The following is a 19,354-nucleotide window of genomic DNA, read 5'->3' as shown; positions in this document are numbered from 1 at the left end:
GTCCTAGGTGGGATAACTACCATATTCCACTTAAATGCAAAATAAAATACCTTTTATTTACCCATCATGTTGATCCCAGTTTGTCTTCTGCCTTTTTGTGTCTTCTGCCAATTCATTTAGTTTTTTCTTGTTAAATTCTTTTACTACACCAGTCTCTGATATATTGATCATTCCCTTTTTGTTCTTTACTCCTACTCCAATCGCTCTCCTTTCCTCTTCCATCCCTCCCATCATATCTACCCCCTCCCCCCCAATTTCTGGGCCTATCATTTCTTCCTCTCTCATCCCCTCCTTCCACACATAGCTTAAAATAGCTCCAGAGGGGCCTATAACCCAGCATCTTTTCCCCTTCTCCCCATCAGGAATGTATATGTTTACTATTCTCTTTATGTTTATTAATCTTGTGCATTGTAACAATTTAAAAATTCAATAAATACTATTTGAAACAAAACAAAAAAAAGACCCAACAGTATATCATGTGACACCTTTCTTAGCCTAATACATGTCTTGACTAGTTTCCTCACTAGTAACTATTCCATAAGCTGTGATGCAAGCAAACCAAAATAATTAAAAACAAAAACACCCCCAACTACCACATCACAGTCTCCAACGGCAGTTTTATAAAATTCCAAGACTAAACGATCTTTCAGACCCAACAACACCCTGTAAAACCCGTACAAGGCCACGGCACGGCCGCCACCACTTCCGGATCAAGTCGAGAAGGAGGCTGCCGCGACGTCATCACGGGATCGGCCAACGGAAGGGAGGGAGGCCGTCATTGTTCCGCCACGTCCCGGTTCTGGCTGCCAGACCCCGAGAGGGTGGGCGCGCGGGTTGGAGTCACATAGGGAAACACAGCTTGACCCCCCCTAGCTCTGCCAGTAGAAAGAAGAGGAGCAGGCGGGCGGGTGCGCGCGCGCGCACGAAGCGTGGGACTCTTGCACGTGCACCAAGCGGACCCAGCACGAGACCGCTTTCACGCGCGTTCACGTACATATATACACAGATACGAGAGGTAGCGAGAGTGCGCCCGCGACTATGGCGTATGCGTACCTCTTTAAGTACATCATAATCGGAGATACAGGTAAGAAGAGTCTACAGCAGAGGCTGCCCTGTCTTCTCTCGTACATCTTTCATATCTGTTTGTGAGTGGGCAGCCGGGCGGGGGAAGCGGGGTAGTACTTTGCTGCATTTCCGCAGTGTTGGAGCGAGTGACGTGGAATAGTAGTGGTAGCGTCGGTCAGCTCGGGTCCCTACCCTGGCCTTGCTTTGACTCTGCTGCTGGTTTCAGGAGATGAGTAAATTGTAACCTATTTAAAATGACCATGATCTTAAGAAGAGGGGCCAGGGTAATGCCAGTTTTTAAAAAAGGCCCAAGGGTTAAAGGAGGGGGGGGGGGGGAGAGATGATGGAGGGATAGTGGTATGCCTGGTTGGGGGGTGGGGGGGGCGGGAGATATTTGGTTACAAAAAGGAATAGGGTTTTTTTTGAAGTGGAAGGGAAGAAATGCAGATGAGAAAGTGTACTGGAAAGTAGGGAAAGAGAACTAGGGGGCAGAGAGAAAACTGGAAAGTGTCCACCTTGAAGAGGCAGAGAGAGCCAGGGGCTGAACCTATTAGGGGAAAGTAAAGTGGAGTTCAAACTAAGTTGGGACAAGAGAGAGAGAGCTGGACACGTTTGGATGTTGATATTGCTAAAAAGGGCATGCCTGAGGAGGATAAAAGCTTGGGGGTGGAGAGAGGAGGGATTTCAGACCTAAGAGAGGTCAGGCGCTGTCATGTTAGAATTATGCCTAAAACAGTATACTTACTTAAAAAAATATTATCCTGCAAAATCAGTCTAAACAAACGGTTTGTGTTATATACCAACAAACAGGGGTAAAGAAACTGAATTTGTTCATTGACATCACTAATGTCAGAGACTGAGCAGTCCAGAAACTGTTTTTCTACTTCCAGCAGATGGTGTAGAGTGGGCTGATGTAGCATTTTGGTTCTCTTTACTCCCAGGTCACAAGATTGTGCTCAGTGTGGTGATCTAGTGGCAGTCCTTGTGGGGACCCTTCCCAGAAGCAGCCCTATAATGAGGACAACTGAGGTGGCATTCTTCTAGGAGTGTCATCTTGCTGCCGGCCAGTTTTGTTACACGTCAGCTATCTCTGCCATCCTCCTTCTCTGACAACTCTTCTTCCATTCCATCCCCCACCCCCCATTCCCAAGTCTACCTTTGATGTGTTGTAAAAGTTGCCTGGTGGCAGCAGTGATTCACACACACTGCCCTGCAATCTACCATCTCTGACGTTTCTTTCTACTGTGGCCTGTTCCAGTGGAAACAGGAAGGGTACCGTGTGTGGATTGCTGCTGCCATCTGGCACCATTGGAAACAAAGGTAGACCTGGGGTGCAGGGTTTGAGGAGGGAAGGGGGGATGCCAGATCATAGCCTCATGGGTGGGGAGAGAAAGTTTGTGATGCTGGACTGTGGAAAACAAGAGGCAGAAGGGATAGATATTGGGTTCAGGGGACCCCCTAGAAAGAAGGGAGTGATATAAGGATTGGGAGAGGAGTGGAAGGGAGAGATATTGACTTGAAGGAGGGAGGAAGGGAGAAATGGACTTGGGAGAGATGGATGGGGGAGAGCTGATGGGGTGGGAAAGGGACATGGACTCTGGGGAGGGTAGAGGGGGCAAGATAGGGGGAAGGAGAGATGGACTCAGGGGAAGATTGGACATGAGAGAGGGAGGGAGTAAATGCTAGATTACAAGGGTGGAGCAAGGGACAAGGAGGGTTTATGGTGGATCTATTGGAGGAGTCTATAGGAGGGTTGTCAAGGAGATGAGTGAGAGGAGGACAGTGAGTATAGAGGGTAGAAATGTAATGGGAGGTAGATAAATGGGAATGGGAAATGTGAGAGCTAGGGAATGAGAGGAGGAGATAGAAAGTTGATAAGTAGATAAAAAGTGAAAAGGAATTGAATGTTCTTAAAGCAAAAAACACCAAACAACTTTGAGTTCAAAATGTAGCAATAAAACTACTGAAAAACCTACAAGCACTCTCCAGCACTGATATCGGCCCACTGGCTGCCTATAACTAAATGTTGCATTTTCAAAGGCCTAGTGTTGGCATATAAATCTCTCTATAACATGACACCCAAATACTTCTCAGACAAACTTCCTCTCTACAACCCAAAGAGAATGCTATGCTCCCTAAATGACATACACCATCAGGACACTTCTTCCAACTCCAGACAGCCTGGAAATGATCCCATTCCCAAACCTCTGGAACAGCCTTCCTCATCATATCGGAGCCCTTAAAGGACTTCTTAATTTTAGAAAAGTTGTAAAAACCTACCTTTTTGCCTAGTCACTCCCTCAACCCTTCACCAGCATCAGTAAGTAATCCTGTATGAAAATATATTGCAACACACTGTATGTAAATATTGTAAATGTAAACTGTAACCTGTTCTGAACTCTTTGGGGAGGATGGGATATAAATCTAAATAAAAAAAAATAAGGAATGGGCTACCATCACACTGAAGCTCGCTTGCCTAGGTGTATGTCTAAGGCCTGGGACTGGACTGTGACTGCATTATTAGCATTATTCACTCAATTCCAAGTGACAACTCAGGCTGGGCCTGCACTCTGGTTGGCGCCTGGGACACAGGGTTGATTCTCGTGCTGCCTGGAACCTTTCCGCAGTTCTTGTTGCCCAGCTCTCCGAGCGATTCTTTATCTTCGAGTGATTCCCTAACATCGTGCTACATTTGTGGCCAGAATTTGTCGACAGGTCTGAGCTGTAGAAGCTTTACTTTCTGATCAGTGCCTGAGTGCACTGACAGGAAAGTAAGGCGTGACAGCTCAGAGGCCCCCGTCTCCCCTTACACAAATTTTTTTTTAAAAAGCCAAACACCCCAAATTAAAAATAGTCAGGAGAGATGCCCACTCTCTCTCACCGAGTTTTACAATCCCCTGACGCAGTGGGAGCGATGCCCATTCCTTCCCGCTGCATAATTTCCCAACACTACTACCCACCCCACAGTGGGAGAGATGCCCACTTCCCTCATGCCTCCGATGACTCCGCCCCTTCCTACCTTATTGACAAAGTCTAACCAGAAGGATGCCTACCTGCTACGGCTGGCAGGCCTGCCTCCTACAAAATGACTGACCTTCCCCTTCCTGGTGCATCCTGGGATGTGCCAGGGAGGGGCCTAAGGCTCTGATTGGCACAGGTGCTTAAGGCCCAGCTTCAGGGGTAATGGTGGATGGGTAGTACTGTCAGGGGGGGAAAAAAAATTGTGCTGCGAGAGAGAGTGGGCCTCTCTTCCGCTGTGGGGTGGGGGTGGGTAGGTAGTAGTGTCGGGGGGGATTGTGTGACGCGGCAGGAGAGAGTGGACACCTCTCCTGCTGCCAGGGATTGGGTGTCTGAAGGTTTTGCGAGTGTGGTGGGAGAAAGTGGGAATCTCTCCTGCTGATCTTCGGTTTGGTGAGTTTGGATTTTTTTTTTTCCCATATGCGGATGTATTCTGTGCATGTGCTGATCGCTACCATCAGCGACTCATCTCAAGTAAATTTAGCAAGCCCATATAAAATAAGACACAAGACATTTAGGCCCACATCTGTGAACCTCATTTGCAAGCAGGGGTCTTTTGAGAATGACTCGTCTTTTTGAAATTGGTACAATAGTGACCTCGGTTAGCAGCCCATTAGTTTTATCGTGAAGTTTTGAGAATCTTCCTCTGTCTGTTCCTCTTAATTATGAGAATAACCTAGTGCTGAAGAGGTGCTGAGGTTTCAGCATAGTTCTCAGTCATTACCTGAGTGTGTTTGCATTTTAAACAGGTTTCATAGACCCTTATTTCATTGCTCTTCACTGAAGTTTATTAGGGATTTGTATTTGGGATATCAATGCATCTTTTTAAAAAGTGTAATTTGTTTTTGTTCTTTTTTATTACAAATTACTATCCCAGGACTTTGGCAGCCAGATTGTACAGCCAGTCAAACAATGGTTTGCGAGTGTTTTGCAAGACAAGCAAAACACTCAAGCAAATTGTGCCTTGCAAACCAAGTGTTGACTTGATTTGTGAGCCTAGCCCCCACCCCCACCCGAGAACCGGCATCGCCCACCCAAACACTTACCCTGATCTGACACCGGCACACAGCACCAACCCACAGGACGTGCCGATGTCTGAAGATCCTGCCTCTTTCCGCTGGGCTGGGCCTTGAGCATCTTTGCATGCTCAAGGCCTTCTGGCTCACGCTCTCCCCGAATCTCGGATGCCTTTTCTTATGAATGTAGAAAAGATGACAATAATATATATATATATATATATATATATCTCGCCAGGTCTGAGGTAGCGTACAGAGAGCCTACATGATATGAATCTGCTGTCCCATTTAGCCTTCAGCAATACAAAAGCTGACTAGAGGCACAGAGAAGAGAAAACAGTCTTTATTAACCACAACACTTGAAAACAACAAAATGCACGACTTGGGCCATGTTTTACCCATAATCTGGAGTTTTAACTGTGAATAAATACAAAAACAAATATGACACATAAATTAGCATATGATAACGAGATTAAAACATACAAATAAAAATGAGAGAAAATCATGCTTCATAAGCATATTGTAATAAAATGAACATCCATGTAAATAAATATACATAAAAAGTGGTTACAGTGTGTGGCGCAGTGGTTCAAGCTACAGCCTCAGCACACTGGAGTTGTGGGTTCAAACCCACGCTGATCCTTGTGACCCTCGGCAAGTTACTTAATCCCCCCATTGCCCCAGACATTAGATAGATTGTGAGCCCATTGAGACAGACAGGGAAAAATGCTTGAGTACCTGAATAAACTCATGTAAACCGTTCTGAGCTCTCCTGGGAGAAAATTGAATAAATAAAATACACTTCCCCCTCCCCATTCGCGGTTTCTGCACTCGCGATTTCACATAATCGCAATTTTTTTCTGGGGAGGGGGAAAATTTAAAAAAACATATTTTTTACCTCCCTGCCGCCTTCCTGTTGTAGTCTCGAGAGACTACAGGAACTCACAGCAGCCATTTCCTCATGGCGATCTGCACGGAGCAGGAGCATAGGAAGATCGCTCCTGCCCCGAAAGCCCTATAGACCACCAGGTAAGGCCAGGAAGGCGGCAAGGAGGTGGGGGTGGGTCAGAGCCAGATAATCACGTTTTTTCGTCATTTGCGGTCCGGCTCTGCCCGTATCCCCCGCGAATAACGAGGGAGAAGTGTAAAAAGAATGAATATCTATTGTTGACATGTACTAAGAAGAAATGAAAGCCAAGAACTTCAAGTGAATACATGCACTGCACAAGTTTTAAAAAAGTGGTTGAGTAAAAAAATCAAAATTGAAATAGATTCAAAACAGCAAATCAAAGGAAACTGAATAAAATTGGCAAAAATATACTCGCCCAAAATTTTCTTCCCGCAGCATAATGTGGTGGTGAAATACACATTCTTGCTGATTGTCTGTTTATATGCACGACTGGGAAGTTCTAAGTTCACATAAAGGCATTTAAGTTGTGGACAAACAAATTACAATTCAATATGCAAACATGAAAGGGTTCAAAATGAAAGGTAAAGATAAAATTGTACAAAGGGTCATGAACTTGATATACTGCCTTCCTGTGGTACAACCAAAGTGACTTGCATATGCTATACAGGTACTTTCTCAGTCTCTACATCTGTGGTGTTTGTAGGGTTGTTTTTTTTAACCTGAGGCATTGGAGGGTTACCTGACTTTCAAGGAACTGCAGTAGGACTTGAACTCAATTCCCAGGTTCTCAGCTCACTGCACTAACCATTAGGCTACTCCTGTAAGAGGACCAAAAAATGTATTAGAAAAAGGTAAATGTTGGTGGTCCTTTGAGTGCATAAGAATCCATTTCATAGAAAGAATTTAAATTATTGAAGACTTACCAAGCGATTTCAAAATTTGAAAGAAACACTTGAGACAACAGGCCCACCTGAAACTCTACAAAACAGCTTAGAAATAGCTTAAAAAAAAGCCTCTAAAAATGTTGTGCGCGGCTCCTGCACTCATAGAAACTCTATGAGCGTTGGGAGCAGCGCAGGGCATTCAGCACGGCTCCCTGCGCTAAAAACCACTAGTGCAGTTTAGTAAAAGGGGACCGTAGTGACTAAGAAAATAACACACACATATGCGCTACCATGTTGGTAAAAGGGGGGATAAGTAAAGTACATTGAAGAAGAGTTCAAAATATATGTTATTAACCAGTGTATCTCAAACTTTTTTTTTAGCTCCAGCACACTAAAAGGAGCAAATGTTTTTCATGGTACAAAAAATATATGTTATTAACCAGTGTATCTCAAACTTTTTTTTTAGCTCCAGCACACTAAAAGGAGCAAATGTTTTTCATGGTACATTATAATTGAAATTATCAAATTGCAAAACCAACAAAAAAATTTAAATTTTGAAGTTCTAAGCTATGTATAGGTAATTGTAACAACGGTGAAACTAAAGTAGATAGAATAGAATTGCTAATCAATGCGATGGACGTGCTTGTTTTTGATTGCAATTTATTTTTAATATTTTTGTTTATTCACATTAAGACCCCTAATACAGCCCGTTATGGGCAAAATGTGGCCATGTCGAGCAATTTGTTTTTAAGTGGTATGGGGAGTGTGTGGCTCAGCGGTTAGAGCTACAGTCTCAGCACCCTGAGATTGTGGGTTCAAATCCCTCACTGCTCCTTGTGACCCTTGGCAAGTCACTTAATCCCCAGGTACATTAGATAGAGTATGAGCCTGCCAGGACAGAGGGAAAAATGCTTGAGTATCTGAATGTAAACCACTTAGACTATAAGTGGTATATAAATAAATAATAATAAAGACTTGTTTCTCTGTGCTGCTGGTCAGCTCTTGTATTGCTGCCTCTCCTTTCCTCCTCCTTTCCTCCCAATCCAGCTTGACTCGCCTGCCTTGATAGGCTACCAGGAATTGTGTTTTTGCAGAATGGCCTCTCCCTCTGACCTGAGACCCCTCCCCACTGCTCTGATACACCAAAAAAAGTTCTGGTGTTTACTACAGCAGCACGAGCAAGTGCAAAGTGAGGCATGTGAGAAAGACGATCCTGAACTGTAGCTATATGATACAGGATTCCCACATTAGGATCACTACTTAGGAAAAGGATCTAGGTTTCATCATTGAGGATATATTGAAACCCTCACTCAATGTGCAGAAGCAGCTAAGAAAGTAAATAGAATGTTAGGAATTATAAGGAAAGGAATGGAAAACAAAGATGAGAATATTATGCCTTTGTCTTGCACCATTGTATGGCTACACCTCGAATACTGCACAATTCTTGTCACCGCATCTCAGAAAGGTATAGCAGAATTAGAAAAAATACAGAGCAATGCTCCCTCTAAGGATTATCTGTGTGCATGCAAATGTTTTCTCATGTGAGTGACAAGTTCTAAAAAAAAAAAAAAAAATTTCATTTGAGCAAAAAGTTCTAAAAACCAACAATTTTCCAGATTTGCAAGTATTTTGTGAACGATCATTTTTAGTGACTCAACCTAGCTCACTCCTGAAAATGGTAGAGTCAGTCTCCCAAATAAGGGCAGGGACACTGCCATTTTCAAAGATGGTAGTGGAAAGGCAGAAGTGAGGGCTAGATCTTCAAAAACTCGCTAAAAAACTGACGGGCTGCTATCACAGCCATTAGCGACTGTAAAAAAAGCAAGTCATTCTCCAAAAAACACTCACGCAAATGAGGTTGGCGGAGAGTAGCGAAGACTTGCTAAATTCCTTCCTTGGAGGAAGGAGTGGCCTAGTGGTTAGAGCTACAACCTCAGCACCCTGGGGGTCTGGGTTCAAATCCCTTGCTGTTCTTTGTGACCCTGGGCAAGTTACTCAATCCTCCATTGCCTCAGGTACGTAGATAATTGTGATCCCACTGTGACAGACAAGGAAAATGCTTGAGTACCTGATTGTAAATCGCTTAGATAACCTGATAGATGGTATATAAATACTAAAATTAATAAATTTGCATGTGCCCATCGCTGGTTACAGTGATGGGCACATGTGCAGAATAAACGGGGGAGGGGGGATACACAACAGCGGGAGAGATGCCCAATGTCTCCCACTGCCAAACCCTCCCCCCCAACTTCTCTCGGCAGCGGGGGAAATACCCAACTCCCCTCAGCAGCGGAAGAGTTGCCCAAGCTCTCCCACCACCTTCAATGGCCCCCCCCTTACTTTATTTTCAGATGGCTGGCCAGAGGGATGCCTACTCTCTCCGGCCAGCTGGCCCACCTCCTCAAAATAGGCCTTCCCCTGATCCACCGGGCCCATCAGAGCATCAGGCCCTTCTCCAGTGCATCAGGGTAAGGCCTGCTATTTTGAAGAGGTGGGCCAGCTGGCCGGAGAGAGTAGGCATCCCTCCGGCTAGTTATCTGAAAATAAAGTAAGGGGGGTTCATTGGAGACATGGGGGTGGGGTTGCGTGGCAGCGGGAGAGTGTGGGCAACTCTTCCGCTGCAGAGGGGAGCTGGGGAGGTGTTGGTTGGGTTGGAGAGAATGGACATTTCTCTATCTGCCGAGAGGAGTTTGTGGGGGGGGGGCTGTTGTTTGACAGCAAGAGACATTGGGCATCTCTCCCGTTGCTGGAGGGGGCTGTCAGCAGTGGAAGAGACTGCATCTCTCCCACTACTGGTGGCGTGTGTTGGTTGGCAGTGGGAGAAACAGCATCTCTCATGCTGCCAAAGGGGCTATAATGCAGTCAAAACACATGCCACAAGATGCACTTTTTAATAGTGCTTTCACTGTACCAGCATCCCCGGACCAGTCGCTGATTTTTGTCACCAAAAGCCAACTCCGCACTTAAAGAATGGCTCGGCGATTTTGAAGAATCCACCAGGAGTGCTCATTTCAATATTGAAGAGCCCACTTGCATTGCAGTGTTGGAGACCGCTAGAAAGCTCGCTAAAGACTGAGATAAGCCATTTTGATAATCCACTGTTAAAATGCTTTCAGGCTAAACCATAGGAAACCAGTTTAGCGACCATGTTAAAGTTTTGAGAATCTGGGCCTGAGTGAATATAAGAACATAAGAGTTGCCACACTGGGACAGACCAAAGATCTATCAAGCCCTGTATCATGTTTCCAATAGTAATCAACCCAGGTCACAAGTACCTGGCGAGATCCCAAGGAATAAAACAGATTTTATTCTGCTTATCCTAGAAATAAGCAGTGGATTTTCCTAAGTTCATCTTAATATGGCTTATGGGCTTTTGTTTTAAGAAATTAGCCAGACATTTTTTAAACCCTGCTAAGCTAACTGCTCTTACCACTTTTATCTGGCAATAAATTTCAGAGTTTAATTATACTTTGAGGAAATATTTTCACTGGTTTGTTTTAAATCTACTACTTAGTAGCTTTATTGCATAACCCCTAGTCTTGGTAACATCTACCTGTTCCATTCCTGTATTTTATAGACCTCTTATCATAGGTCAGCTGAACGATTGGCTGAGTAATATTATCACGCACTCCTCATCCTACCTAAATTTCAGAAAATTAGTAAAAACAAACTTGTTTAACCGATTTGTAACCTAAGACCTCTTAAGCCTTATCTCTCCAACACAAACCGAATTGTTACCCAATTCCTCTTTACCTCCTGCATCCTGCCCACCTGTAAATTGATGACTTTACATTGTACCTATAGTCGCTGATTATCCAGCTCTTCTTTATTGTAAACCGCCTCAAACTACTACGGCTTTGGCGGTATATAAAAATAAAATTATTATTATTATAGAGATGTCTTTTCTCCAGGCTGAAAAGCCCTAGCCACTTAAGCCTTATCTTATTGGGAAGTTGTCCTATTCATTTTATCACTTTTGTCACCCTTCTCTGTACCCATGTTCCCTCTAAGCCAGTGGTATCAAACTTCAAACCCTTTGCAGGACCACATTTTGGATTAGTAGGTACTTGGAGGGCTGCAGAAAAATTAGTTAATGTCTTATTAAAGAAATGACAATTTTGAATGAGGTAAAACTTTTTATAGTTTATAAATCTTTCCTTTAACTGTTAAAGCTATGGACTCTCTGCACATTTCCCTGCCAGATACAGAAGGGCGGGGGAAGGAGGGAGGGGCGGTGCCCATTCCCCTTATGGCAGGCATTAGGCAGCCGCCCAAGACCTTTCCTGTACCATTTTTGGGTTTTTGCAGCCCAAATGCATGACCTTGTGTTTATTAGAATTAAATTTTAGCTACTAAATTTCAGACCATTCTTCGAGCTTCACTAGGTCTTTCTTCATGTTATTCACACCATCTAGAGCAGTGGTCTCAAACTAGCGGCCCGGGGACCACATGCGGCCCGCCAGGTCCTATTTTGAGGCCGTCCGTATGTTTATCATAATCACAAAAGTAAAATAAAACAGTTTCTTGATCATAGGTCTCTTTACCTATAAATGACAATATTATTATTAAGACTTGGCCAAAAGGAAATATTTATAAACTATGAAGAGTTTTACCTCATACAAAATTATTATTTATTTAATAAGACATTAACTATTTTTTCTGCGGCCCTCCAAGTACCTATAAATCCAAAATGTGGCCCTGCAAAGGGTTTGAGTTTGAGACCACTGATCTAGAGTGTCTACTCTATTGCAGCTTTTGGTATCATCCGCAAAGAGGCAAATCTTACCTGACAGCCCTTCAACAATATCGCTTATAAAAATGTTAAAAAGAACAGGTCCAAGAGCAGGCACACCACTTGAGGCACACCACTGGTAACATCCCTTTCTTCAGAGCGATCTCCAATAACCACTACCATCTGTCGTCTTCCACTCAACCATTTCTTGACCCAGCCTGTCACTTTGGGATCCATTCCGAAGGCACTCAGTTTATTTATTTATTAGATATCTGTGTGGAACACTGTCAAAGGCTTTGCAAACACAACATCTAGCGCCCTCCCTCTACCCAATTCTCTGGTCACCCAGTCAAAGAAATGACTCAGATTTGTCTGACAAGACCGTGAATCCATGTTGCCTCTGTTTCTGTAATCCAGTGTTTCTCAACTTCTTCAAGCTAAGTACTCCCTAAGTCTAACAGATATCATATGAGTACCCCCGCCCAAGCTCTGCCCCAGACCCCACCCCCATAAAAATAGTTCTAATTATAATGCAATTTATTCTATCCATTTTTTCATATATACACACACAATATAATCTTATTAATATAGAATGGTAACCACAAAATTAAAAAAGCACACTGTACGCAGAGAAAATCTTAATTATATTAGTTGGTTTTTTTCAAAGAGGTCAAGGCAAATACCTTTTTAAAATATGCAATGTCACCTCAGTAACAACTATAGAAAAATAGACAAATATAGTGCAAAATATAGACAGTAGATATAAATTTTCAAAATGGACACATTTTTATCACTAAATTGAAAATAAAATCATTTTTCCTACCTTTGTTTGTCTGGTGATTTCATGAGTCTCTGGTTGTACTTTCTTCTGACTATGAAGCCAATATTTATTTCTTTCTGCCTCCTGCACGCTTCCTCTCCTCCGGACCTCATTCCCTTCCACAACCAATATCTCTCTCTGTCCCTCCATGAGTCTAACTTTTCTTTCTCTCTCCTCCACCCCCATTAGCAACAAGTCTCCCTCTCACTCACTGTCTTTCTCTCATTCCCTCCTTTTCTGCAAAGGGAGTGGGGAAAGAAAGAGAGAGATCCAGGGTGCATCTCTCCCACTTCTTCTACTGCCACATCCAACAATTCTCCCTCCCTTTCTACCAGTCCAACATTTCTTTCTCTCTGCCTCTTGCACACTTCCTCTCCTCCAGTCTTCATTCCCTCCCCTCCACGAATCCAACTTTTTATTCTCTGTCCTCTCCCCTTCCCCTGAGTGTGACATTCTCTTTCCCTTCTTTCTGCCCTCCCCGTCCATCTCTCCCTCTCCATGAATCCCTCACTTTCTGCCTCCTGCACGCTTTCTCTTTCACCTTGCCACTTCCCTCAAGTGTGACATCTCTCCTTCACATCCCCCAGCCCATCTTTCCCCAACCCCACTCAAAACATGTTCTCTCCCCATACCCCATTTCTCCCTCTCCTCCACACCATGTCCATTTCTTCCTCATCACTCTCACTCATCCTGCAGCAATTTTATTTCCTATCCCCATTCCCACTCACAATTAATATGCTCTCTCCCCATGCATCATCTAACCCTCCCCTCCAGCATGCAGCACCTTTCCTTTCCTGCCCCTTCTCCTTCAAGTCCTTTTCCTTTCCCCTCCTGCAAGGTCCAGCAGCATCTCTTCTCCCTTCCCTTTCCCTTGTCCAGCAGTTCCCCTTCTCCATGTCCAACAGCACATCTTCTCCCTTCCTATTCCCTCCCACTTGTCCAGCAGCACCTCTCCTCTCCCTAGCGGCAGCTCACTACGTGCTTTTAACTTCCCCACACAGGCTGCCGCTAGCGTTAGTTTAGCCTCGGTTCCATCAGACAGCCTCGGTGCCTTTGCTAGGCCGGACTGCCTCTGATGATGCAACTTCCTTTTTTGTCAGAGGCGAACCGGCCTAGCAAAAGCACCGAGGCTGCCTGATGGAACCGAGGATAAACTAACGCTAGCAGCAGCTGTGTGAGGAAGTTAAAGCACGCATTAAGCTGCCACTAGGGAGAGGAGAGGTACTGCTGAGCCGGTGATCCATCAGGCAGCCTCGGGGCCTTTGCTAGTCGAGCTCACATCCAATGATGCAACTTTCTCTTTCATCGGAGGCGGGCTAGCAAAGGTTACACAGTGAGCTGCTGCTACTGTTTGGGGATGTGGGAAGGGAGGCTGGGGAGAGAAGACGAGGAAGGTGGGATATATGTGATAGCAGGAGGGGTGAACAACCTGTCCTTATCTACTGTCTATTCCCTTCAGTACCTTGAATGTTTCGATCATGTCCCCTCTCAATCTCTGTTCGTGGGAGAAGAGGCTCAGTTTCTCTAATCTTTCGCTGTACAGCAAATCCTCCAGCCCCTTAACCATCTTAGTCGCTCTTCTCTGGACCTTTTTGAGTAGTACCGTGTCCTTCTTCATGTACAGCGACCAGTGTTGGACACAGTATTCCAGGTGAGGGCGTACCATGTCTCGGTACAGCGGCATGATAACCTCCGATCTGTTTGTGATCCCCTTCTTTATCATTCCTAACATTCTGTTCGCCCTTTTCACCGCGGCCGCAATTGCGCAGACGGCTTCATCGACTTGGATCTGGCCAAGAACAGGTCATTGGAAACTCTAGTAAAGACCACCATCAAATCAAAGCCGGCACCATCATTGACCCCTTGATTGACATCGGCATCATCACTGCTGCTTCCTTCAGAATCAGCTGGTAAAAAGGTTAAGAAGAATAAGCATCTTTCTCCATCTAGGCATGCATTAGAATCCTAATGTACGTCAGCTTCGTCTCTAGCATCGACTCCATCGATTAGTTTCCAAAGCAGTTTTACCAAGTTACTCTGCTGTCTCTGCCTTTAGGACACCAAGGAAACAAAAGTGGGATTGGCCACAGCAGACCGAGCTCTCTGTGGAGAGAAACAATGTCAAATGAAAACCACTGGTGGACCCCTAGAAGGATGCCACCACTGAATGTCAAATTGGGCCTAATGAAACAATTTGTCAGAGCTCTAGATAAGGAGGTGGCGTCCTTTAAGTACCTTCAAGACACCTTCTGAAAAATATTTTGAGGTGATTCTGGATGCTCAATTAACCTTTTGCTCTTATGTACAAAATGTAATCGAGTTGATAGCTGCGAATGCTTAGTAAGTTACAAATGTATTTGTCTAAGTTTGTACCATTTGTTTAAATTCAATCTGTTGTCCTGGCTGACTTAGATTATTGTAACATTGTTTTGTTGGGCATTCCTTCATCCTGTCTTCAAGCCCTACAGATTTCTCAGAATAATAATAATAATAACAGTTTATATACCGCAGTACCGTTAAGTTCTATGCGGTTTACAAAAGATTAATGAAGTACAAGTTGAAAGAAGTTAAGGGATTGGTCAACAAGAGAACCGTTATAGAGTGGAAAGAGAGGAACGGGTCAACTGTCTAGATATTTCAGGAACAGGTGAGTTTTGAGGCGCTTCCTGAATACCTCGTAAATGGTGGGCGAGAGCAGTTGTTCTAGATCTTTACCCCATAACGCTGCTTGATGTGAGAGAAGGTGTTCATGGTGTTTTTTTAGTTTGCAACCTCTAACCGGCGGGGAAAACGAAGTGCAAGTGGGAGCTTCTCTTGTGTCTGTTGGCTGAGAAGGAGAAGAGGTCGGTTATATATTTAGGGGCTAGACCGTAAAGAACTTTAAAGCAGAGGCAGGCGAACTTAAACTTTACACGAGCTTCTAAGGGCAGCCAGTGTAGCTGTTTGTAGTATGGCGTCACGTGGTCAAATTTCTTCAGACCGAAGATAAGTCTGACCGCAGCGTTTTGCATTAATTGTAAGCGTCGCATATTCTTTTGGGAGATTGCTAAATAGGCGATGTTACAGTAGTTGAGTTGACTCAGTACGAGGGATTGTACCAGGATTCTGAATGCAGAGTTGTCAAAATATGATTTAATGGATTTAAACTTCCAGAGGGTGAAAACTCTTTTTGATTAAGGAGTCCACCTGGTCTTTCATGGTTAGGCTTTTGGACAAGTTCCTGGAGGAAAAGTCCATAGTCAGCTCTTGAGACAGACATGGGAGAAGTCACTGCTTGCCCTGGATCGGTGGCATGGACTGCTGCTACTATTTGGGTTTTTGTCAGGTATTTGTGACTTGGATTGGCTTCTGTGAAGACTGAATACTGGGCAAGATGGTCTGACCCAGTAAGGCTGTTCTTATGTTCATATGTTACTTTTTATAAGAATGAAAAGATGACAATTCAGTGTTTTTTGTGGGTTTTTTTTTTTTAGGTTCAAACAATTTTTATTGATGCAAATACAACACCAGCGCACCCCAAAGGTGCACAGAACAAATAATAATGCATCATATACAATAATAGAACAAGCATATATAATAAAAGAGTAACAGCAACCAAACTCCCTCCCTAATAGGTAAATTGCAAAATTTGACTATCCTGGTCATGGAAGCAGAGCTTTATGGAAATAACAGATATATTCTTTACTTTTTAGGCATGAGCAATTGGGAAATTACACGTACTGTCCAGGAACAAAAATCATGTTTACATAGTGATTCAGTGGCTCTACCTGGTTAGGTGCTGCTAAATATCAGCACAAGTAATTTACTCCCTCCTTTACAAAGCTATTTTTAGCGCTGGCCAGGGCGGTAACAGCTCGGACGCTTATTGGAACTCTATGAGCGTCTGAGCTGTTACCGTGGCGGCCGGCACTAAAAACGCTAGCATGGCTTTGTAAAGGAGGTGGGTTAACAAGACAGGAGCCTCTTCTGCTCAGTTAAATTGTTCTGAATATCAACACCTTAATGTTTGATGTATATTTGTTTAAGGTTCATATTTGAGAGGTTTTATGTCTTTAAAAATTGTAGTTTTTTATTTTTTTTTTTAGGTGTTGGAAAATCATGCTTATTATTACAGTTTACAGACAAGAGATTTCAACCGGTGCACGACCTTACAATAGGTAAGTTCTCCAAGATAAGCTCTTGTCTTGGAACTTAAATGCTTAAGTAGAATTGATTGGATCACAAAAGAGGAACATCACAATGAAGTGGACATAGATAACTTGCAGTATTGTGTGAAATAGAGAACCCACAGTCTGACTTTAGCACAACACTAGCAGAAGCCTCTTGGGCATCCCCACCTAACAAATTTAGAAGAAACTAAAGAATGGACTAAGGTAGGGGATATCCAGCCAGTCAGGTTTTGAGGCTATCCACAATGACTGTGCATGAGAGGTTTACATACACTGCATCCTTGGTATGCAAATTTATGCTGTGCATACCGTATATACTCAAATATAAACTGAGATTTTTTTTTGGTCAGAAAAATGGCCCAAAAATGGGGGTCTTGGTTTATATTTGAGCTACTACCTGACCACTTGGTACAGCTATCCTCTTCCTGCTGAACTACAGGGGCATACTCCCCTCCAAGCTGCTATCCACAATATATACATGTCCCCGAAGCCACTATCCCCATACATGTCCCCATCCCCTAGACGCTGATCCCCATATACTTGTTGGTGTCGCCACAGCAGATTCGCTGACCTCCATGCACCCCCCCCCCCCCCCCAGAGCTGCTGACCTCCATACACTCGTGGATTGTACTGCTGCCGATCCACTGTATGTTGAATTGGGCGGGGCCTTGAACATCCCTGAGCATCTGTGCAAAGAAAGAGATTCTTCAAACTTTCGAAAAATAAAAGAACAAGAGGACACTTGGAAAAGTTGAAAGGGGACAGATTTAAAACGAATGCTAGGAAGTTCTTCTTTACCCAACGAGTGGTGGACACCTGGAATGCGCTTCCAGAGGGAGTAATAGGGCAGAGTACAGTACAGGGGTTTAAGAAAGGATTGGACAATTTCCTGCTGGAAAAGGGGATAGAGGGGTATAAATAGAGGATTACTGCACAGGTCCTGGACCTGTTGGGCCGCCGTGTGAGCGGACTGCTGGGCATGATGGACCTCAGGTCTGACCCAGCAGAGGCATTGCTTATGTTCTTATGGTAGAGAGAGAAAAATGCACCCAATTGGAGGGGGGGGGAGAGAGCGAGGGAAAAGGAAAACTAGGGAAAGGAGAGGAGACAAAAGAGAGATGCTAGACCATATATCTAACCATTAGTTGTCGGCAGATTTCAAAGATGTTTTTAACCACAGGCTGATGATATTGTCTCCAGGCAGAAGTAGTTCTAGCACTGGGAAGCAGTACATATAACTAGCAGCAAGTTATATGGTCCAGCCACTAGGTGTCATGGTACATAACAAATTAGTGATTGAACTATATAGCTTTCTTAGTTTTCTCAATGGAATTTACAACAAAGTAAACAAAATGCATATCTGAAAGCAGGTCCTGCAGAATTAAGGTGGATGATTGGAAAAACATGTACAGCATGCCTAGTGAAATTACTTCCTACCCTTTTGCATGTGTGTCTGTGATAGGAGAGGGCAGGCAGTTTAAAATGTTTATATTACTTAACTCTGTGTTAGTGATACAGTACTAGCAAATGCAATATACAAATACTGTTTCTCCCTTGGAAATGTATTTTTGGGCCCTTCTGTTACGTCTCTTCCAGATTCCATACGCTAGGTGTTCAATCCCAAATCGCAGTCGGGTATTGCAGAAATCCACAACTTTTATGAGCACATATTCCACCCCCTTAGCCCGAGAGTTAGTAGGCAATCCCAGTTACAATTTCTGCAAGCAGTCCATGCAGAAGTTTTTTGCAGATGTTCTGCTTCTCTTTTCGATCTTGCTTAAAGCGCATTCAATGAGAAGTGTGGCTGCGTCGTGGGGGAAATCTTGCGCATTTTATTCTGATGAAATTTGCAGGGCAGCTTCTTTGTTTTATCTTCATACTTTTGCTCGATTTTGCTGAGTTGTAGCAGCGCGTTCTGATGCCATTTTTGGGACCTCAAGTTTGAGGACAGGCTCATCTGTCCCTCCCTAGCTACTATGGCTTTGCTACGTCACCTAGTGTATGGAATCTGGAAGGGATGTAACAGACTGGAAGATTAAGTTTATACCTTCTTTCTGTTAGTCCCTGGAGGATTCCATTTGACTCGCCCTCTGTCTTCGCTCAGTTGTTTGGAGTAGCCTGCTCCTTTCTGCCTCGGTCACTCTCATTACAGGTTTGAAGCTTTTCCAGCCAGTTGGCAGATCCTGTGGGGAGTTTCTGTGAGTATATACATTACCGAAGGCCTTTCTTGGGGTGCACACTGCAGGTTAGTGATACATTGTTTCTATGAGTTGCCTTTGTGCCTGTTTATCACTTGTTAAAATTTTGCAGAGCAAACCATTTCATGAATTACTTCTGTTGATGGGGTACCCTTGTCATTGATTTGCTCAGGTATGTGCTTGGCTTTGGGACTTAACTGGGATTGTTTACTAACTCTCAGACTTAAGGGGATGGAGCATGTGCTCATAAAAGTTGTAGATTTCTGCAATACCTGAACTGTTGGGATTGAACACCTAGCATATGGAATCCTTCAGGGACTAATAGAAGATTTATTGAAGGTATAAACCTAGGGCTCCTTTTATTAAGGTGCGCTAGCATTTTTAGCAAGTACAAAAGATTAGCGCGCGCAAACCACGCACTAAACAAAAAATACTAACGCAAGCTTTATGGAGGCGTTAGCGTTTAGTGCGCGTGGTATTGTAGCACGCGCTAAAACCGCTAGCACACCTTAGTAAAAGGAGCCCCTAATCTTCCATTCATT

The 19,354-nt window shown here is 43.9% G+C and overlaps 1 protein-coding gene across 1 annotated transcript in view; it reads left to right on the top strand.

Moving 5' to 3' along the window:
* Window positions 1-779: 779 nt before the first annotated feature.
* The window catches only part of RAB2A (RAB2A, member RAS oncogene family), a 160,896-nt gene continuing 142,321 nt past the window's right edge, over window positions 780-19,354 (top strand). Inside the window, exons 1-2 of the mRNA XM_033933793.1 lie at window positions 780-1,084; window positions 16,531-16,602. Coding sequence (XP_033789684.1) covers window positions 1,039-1,084; window positions 16,531-16,602 — 118 coding nt within the window. The 5' untranslated portion in view covers window positions 780-1,038. The remainder of the gene's footprint in view (window positions 1,085-16,530; window positions 16,603-19,354) is intronic.

This window comes from Geotrypetes seraphini, chromosome 2 (genome assembly GCF_902459505.1).
Source record: "Geotrypetes seraphini chromosome 2, aGeoSer1.1, whole genome shotgun sequence".
NCBI lineage: Eukaryota > Metazoa > Chordata > Amphibia > Gymnophiona > Dermophiidae > Geotrypetes > Geotrypetes seraphini.
This window is presented reverse-complemented; position numbering and strand designations above follow the sequence as displayed.